General features: G+C 39.9%; 1 protein-coding gene across 1 annotated transcript in view; it reads left to right on the top strand.

The window, feature by feature from the left end:
• Window positions 1–3,793: 3,793 nt before the first annotated feature.
• The window catches only part of LOC108665625 (vinculin), a gene marked incomplete at its 3' end in the record, with an annotated part of 14,358 nt that continues 11,367 nt past the window's right edge, over window positions 3,794–6,784 (top strand). Inside the window, 1 exon segment of the mRNA XM_018152400.2 lies at window positions 3,794–3,941. Coding sequence (XP_018007889.1) covers window positions 3,885–3,941 — 57 coding nt within the window.

Raw genomic sequence — 6,784 nt, forward strand, 5'->3', positions numbered from 1 at the left:
GGTTGTTTAATGTTTATCAATAAAGTCAGAACTCAAAAGGGCTTCTTTTACCAAGGCGACTTGCTTTGTTTCACTACGATTAAACGATTCTACTGAATGAATTCAATGATAAACTATGAAGTAGGTCAGCCTTTATGAATGCTGTGTTGAAAATGAGCCGATTAACTCTCCACAACCGAAGATACCATACGGCATACATCCTCTCCTTCCACCAACGTCTTGTCCACTTCAAAAAACTTTTCTACTGGTACTGTGTCACTGTACTACTGTATGGCTGGCTCTTTAGGGATACGAATTTTGTATTTAATTCCGCTGTGTTCATAACAGTGATCTGAGTTGGTAAACTCTTTTACTTTATTGGTCAGTACTTCCCCCGTGATTAGGGTGCCCTTCAAATTTCGGCTAAGGCTATCGGGTTTGATGAACTGTAGTGCTGGCCAGCTTTTGGAGATTTGGGCATAGAAGTTGAATGGTAGGGCCTTTTTATCTTCTCGTAGCAGAAGAAAGGTGGTAGAGGAGTGACTGGCCGGCAGTGTTTCATACTGGGTGGAGTTGTTTGAGCTTGAGGTAGGTTCTGAACTTCTGAAGAAGTTGGCGAAGGAACAGGTTTGGTATAACCGTGAAGTCTGGGCTTCTTGGTCTTGGCAGGTCTTCCTATCACTGGTGAGTCGGAAGGGAAGCCGGCAAAATCAGAGGCGTCCATCACTGCTTCGGTGAAGAGGTCTTCTGTCAGGCCAGGGCCTGACGATGATTCAGCCATATTTTCCACCTTTGAGTGTTCTTCACAGTTCACACTAATTCGGTAATCCCTAGTAAATATAGAATTTGCACTGTGTTTCAGATTTGACTACAGCACCGTGAACTTTGGTTGTTGAGCGTAAGCACCACACGTCTTGCCACCATGAACGAACAAACGAAACTCCTGTACTACTGTGGGAGTGTGGGACAGCGGGACATAGGACCATAACAAAAAACTGTTGTATGCGAACTACAGTACGTTTTGCTTACAAACCAGGTCACCGAAGAGTGCACGTAGTCGACAGGAGCAGAACACTCATCACAAAAAGTTTCCCAACTGACAAATTTTACGGTTTATGATCTGGAATGTCATATATGTTCTCAAAAATTCTCGATGCTATTCAGGGTAAGGTATGAGAACGCTTTAGGTTAGACATTGGTTATTTTATAAAGAGGCCATGACCGCGAACGCTAAATAAAAATAGAAGTTTACCGTCTAATAGCCAGCTCAGTCCTCTCCGAAAAATTTTCTTGTCAGAAATGTGCGCCTTGTGAAAATTGTGACATTAATAAATTTAGAAGAACACATTGCAATACATTGAAAAAAACTTTTGAGGTGCAATTCACGAAGGTTAGATTGTGAGAGTAGTTTTTTTGTACAATGAATAACTTTGCATTCAGAAATTTCGTTTCTACATGTCCCGGGGAGTAATAAATCATGGATCAAATAAACATCACTCACACCATTATCATTGATCGATCAAATCATAATCTCTTATAACATTATAACTGATCAAATAATCATGGCTCACACAATATTATTATCATTATCTAATCATCGTTGTCACATTAATATCATGAAACCCATTATCATCCGTCGCGCGATTGCCATGGATCAAACCATGATTATAATGAAAATCATATTTTTACTTAGTTAATTTGACTTCATCGCCTTCGTTGTTCAGCTCCAAATAATATATATAGCGGTTTCAGTGTTTATCAGGCAATAGGCCTGTCGCCGTTTATTAACATCGCAGAACATTCACAGCTTGCTGCGGTATTGAACACGCTATAATTCACTGCTCCAATTCTGCTGTGCTTAACCGCCCGGCTTCCTTGGCGATTCTGACCAGAAAGTGGCGCTCAGAGCTGTGATCGAACCTGCACCTCTTTGCTCCACTCCTGGAACTCTGAACTGTAACCACTGGGCCACCAATAAAATTTGATCATTAGATTACACCTCGATACAATGAGTACTGTGAAACATGCCTATCGGCCACAATAAACTTCCAGCGCTTGGCTCAAAGCAAAGCATTAAGCTGAGTAAATTTTGTCGCAGTTTTTATTCTGTTCACCTGGATTTGGATTTTTTGCGGCGGGGTGACCCTGGAAACTGTAAAGGACGTCCAGGATTCAGACATTTTTATCCGCTATTTGCCACGCGTAATATACTCGTTTTTGTTAGTATGAGATGAGGGAAACCAGGTCAGATCGGACAAATAAAAGCAAAGGCTCGAGAGGCGAGAAAGTTTGTGATAAGGGTAAGACGACAAAAGGAAAAGGAAAAGCTCAGGAAGAAGGTTATTTGTTTGTTATTGCTATCTCTCATTTGTTGCAGTGTACTTTTTAAAGTTTATGCTAGATATTGGTATCAATAAAATAATTATTTGAATCCTTTTACGGTGCTATTTGTTACTACTTTTTCCTTTACCTCCTCCTTTTATTCCTATTCCTCCGGCTTCCATTCTCACCGACCTCTTCCTCTCTCTCGTTCTCCATGCACTCTCTTAATATCGCTTTCCACTCTCAGGCGTAGCACAAGTTACTCATGCTGACAGACCCACTATCGTTGCAATCCAATCGTCTCGCGCTCTCTCATACATGCGACCATCGCCCTCAGCTCTATCCAGCATCACTCTTTTCATTTACAATTTATCCCTTTCATAGGCATCACACCCCATCATCAGGTGTTACACTCTTTCCCACTCACCTCTGTCGCATATAAAACAGCTGAGATATCTTTATTCCACCTGTACGTCCGTGCATTAACACTCAAAGCATTCACTCTAGCGCAGAACAATAACTCTCCACCATTACAAAAATCTTTTATAATTCATTTTTTTCCTCTCTTATAAGTTATATCTAAAACAGTATAGGCTGTCATTTCTTTCCATTCCTTGCTTCCATAATCTTAAACCACATAGTAATAAGTGACAGTAATAGCGGTTTTAACGTTGATTAGACCATTAACCTGTTGCCAATTCTTAATATTCACAGCTTGTTGCGGTGTCGAACACGCAACTCACTGCTCCAGTTATGCTGTGCTTAACTGCCCTGCCTCGTCACCGATTGTGACCAGAAACTGTCGCACAGAGCTGGGATCGAATCCGCACCTCTTTGCTCCGATCGTGTGGTACTCTGTAACCACTGAGACACGATACCCAGTTGACGTAATTTCACGCTCTTTTATGTTTCTATCTTCCATTATTCGACATTTCATTCAATCCCTTTTATACCCTGTACTGTCAGCAAACCTCCCTCTCTTGGTTCTTTACGCCTAGGGTCAGTAGGGTGAGCCCAAGTCTCATGTTACTCACATTTCGTTCACATTTACTCTGCTCATGTTTTCAGGGACATTTTTCGCGCTCATCTTTCATCATCCAATTTTCTTATTCTTACTCATAATTTTCTCATATCTTCTCATTCATTCTTTTGTCTTTGAACATGCTCCTTTGTCAATCCCACATCTCCTCTCACTGTCCACATTGTCACTCCAAGTGCCAGTCTAGCACTCAATCGACAATTCTACGGCTATCCAATTCCGTACAACCTCCAATTTATCCAGTTTACTCCCATTCAAAATAACATCCATTAAATAATATCCATTCTATATATAATCCTAGTCACCGCCATACTTTTTCATGCATCTTTTAAAACATCATATATACAAGCTTTATTTTTAGTCGTTAATTAAAGTTATATTCCGTATTTTAGCGTGACGCTTATATTCGTTACGTCGTCCGAAGTTTCCTTTTGAGGTTCAGTGTATGCTAAACCGTGGCAGTGAGTGGTTGTGTGTTTTAGTGCCTTTGTGTTGATGGTTCTCTGAACCGCTTGTTCTTCGAGGGCGTGGCAAATAACGCGTCATGCCTGTGTTCCATACGAAAACAATCGAGAGTATCCTCGAGCCTGTTGCTCAGCAGGTATGGTTACAGATTGGATAAGAGAATTTAATGTCGTTTCTTGTTTGGCACTTGCCAGTGACTTGGTGAGGACTGAGGAAGACGTAAATTTCTCAGAATCTTGCAGGAGCAGGACTGTGACTGACTCATGCTGATAGCCGACGGAATCACACTCTTGTCTCTTTTCCCTGACTTGTTGACTCACTAATTCCCATTCATGAAAGATTGGGGCTTGACTGATTAACTTACTAATGAATGATTACCTGCTTGACGCCTATATTTGTCTGTAGATAACTATTTATAGAGGATAAAACATTTCTTTAAACAAACAATTTTTTACAATTTTTCAGGTATCATATTGAGAAATATGCAGAAATAGGCAGAAAAGAATGTGTATCAGTGCTACACTAAAATATAGAGTGAATTTATCCAAAAATTGTTGCAAAAAATAACAATAGTTTTTTGGGAATCAACTTGAGGGCAAGGCTAAAGCTTAGGTGAGAGTGGAAAATTGTACAGAAGTAATCATCAATTTTGAATGCTGCAAGGAGCTGGAAGCCCATGCTTGAAGACTGCTGTCAATTTCACTTTTTCCTATAGATACGGTATAACTAGTCTAATTTTTTAGAGAAATTATGTAAAAGGGCACAATTATGCTGGTGATTTACCCATATTCATGTGAAATGATTTTAGATTCAGCATAGGTAATCAACAAATTATTAATTGCATTCCATCCTTATTGATTGCCAGCCTAACTGGAAGAAACTCAAGAACTGGATATTAGAAGTATTAATATGTTTGTTCAAACTCTTTTATATAGTTTTTAAGTAAAAAAATTGCTACTAATTCTGCAGAAGGCCTAAAATAAGTATATAAATATAAGTAAAGTTTGTCATGCAACACAATCCAAGAAACTAAATATTGAATCTGGCTACTAAATATGGCATGGCCACATCTCCATGTTTTCAAATAAAAAGGAAATGTCAATCAAGTTGTCAATCAAATGTTGAGCTGTCAACATAGAAGCATTAATTATGCATTAAAGGCAGTACCCGACTACAGGTATGTATCAAATGAGCAAAAACATTTATAAATGAACCAAAATCACCTGAAAGTACAAAAACATCCTAAATTGGAAAGAATAAAGTTAATTTGAATAAAATCAATCAATTGATCAAGAAGAATGACATAGAATTGCTTGATCAGTTTTTGTGTTTATGGCAATCACTCTAAAACAGAATGTGAATCCTCATGTGTAAATTGTGAGTATGAAAGAAAGAGCCTGAGAATTGTGAGAATAATGTGAAAATTGTATGTATTTTGTCTGCATTGTGAGTACCTATGTGAGATTTGCAAGAATGTATATTGTGATTGTATTATGTACCTATATGGTATATAGTGACTGAGACTGAGTGTACTTAAAGTAAATAAATAAAGTTGAAGTTTTGATTAGAATGTGTCAAGATGTTTGTAGATTAAAGAAGAAGTAGATTAAAGCCATTAACTTTAGAGGTATAGAAAGAATGAGGTGGTTGTGGTCAGCAATGAAGAAATTGGATATTAAAATGGATGGTGACTTGGGTGTTGATGCAAAAAATTTACTGAAAGTCAGGTGGACAATTATGGTAGAAAGGTAGAAACTCTGGTGGATGGTAAAGGTAGGCAGGTAGATGATGTAGGCAGCTGAGGTAGACAAGTAGAAAGTATTAGAAAGTAGTAGACTGTAAGGTAGGCAGGTAGATATGCAGGCTGCTTAGGTAGACAAATTTGTCTACCTAATATATCATTTTCTATTTATAGAAAGTGGTAGAAAGTAGTAGACTGTAAGGTAGGCAGGTAGATATGTAGGCTGCTTAGGTAGACAAATTTATCTACCTAATATACCACTTTCTATTTATGGAAAGTGGTTAAAAAGAAGTAGACTGTAAGGTAGGTAGGTAGATGATGTAAGCAGCTGAGGTAGAGAAAGTAGTAGAATACAAATAGAAAGTGGTAGAAATGAGTAGACTGTAAGGTAGGCAGGCAGATGATGTAGGCAGCTGAGGTAGACAAAGAGAAAGTGGTAGAAAGTAGTAGATTGTATGGTAGGCAGGTAGATGATTTTGGCAGCTGAGGTAGACAAATAGAAAGAGGTTCAAAATAGTAGACTGTGAGGTAGACAAGTACTGGCCACTAAGGTAGACAGGTGGACGGTGCAGACAGCTGAAGTAGACAGGTAGACTGTAAGGTAGACAGGTAGACGGTGCAGGCAGCTGAAGTAGACAGGTAGACTGTAAGGTAGACAGGTAGACTGTAAGGTAGACAGGTAGACTGCAGGCAGCTGAAGTAGACAGGTAGACTGTAAGGTAGACAGGTAGACGGTGCAGGCAGCTGAAGTAGACAGTTAGGCTGTAAGGTAGACAGGTAGACGGTGCAGGCAGCTGAAGTAGACAGGTAGATTGTAAGGTAGACAGGTAGACTGTAAGGTAGACGGTGCAGGCCGCTAAGGTAGACAGGTAGATTGTAAGGTAGACAGGTAGACGGTGCAGGCAGCTGAAGTAGGCAGGTAGACTAAGGTAGACAGGTAGACGGTGCAGGCAGCTGAAGTAGACAGGTAGACTATAAGGTAGACAGGTAGACGGTGTAGGCAGCTGAAGTAGACAGGTAGATTAAGGTAGACGGTGCAGGCAGCTGAAGTAGACAGGTAGACAGGTAGACGGTGCAGGCAGCTGAAGTAGACAGGTAGACTAAGGTAGACAGGTAGACGGTGCAGGCAGCTGAAGTAGACAGGTAGACTAAGGTAGACAGGTAGACGGTGCAGGCAGCTGAAGTAGACAGGTAGACTAAGGTAGACAGGTAGACGGTGCAGGCAGCTGAAGTAGACA

This window comes from Hyalella azteca, unplaced genomic scaffold (genome assembly GCF_000764305.2).
Source record: "Hyalella azteca isolate HAZT.00-mixed unplaced genomic scaffold, Hazt_2.0.2 contig14588, whole genome shotgun sequence".
In the NCBI taxonomy this organism is placed as follows: domain Eukaryota; kingdom Metazoa; phylum Arthropoda; class Malacostraca; order Amphipoda; family Hyalellidae; genus Hyalella; species Hyalella azteca.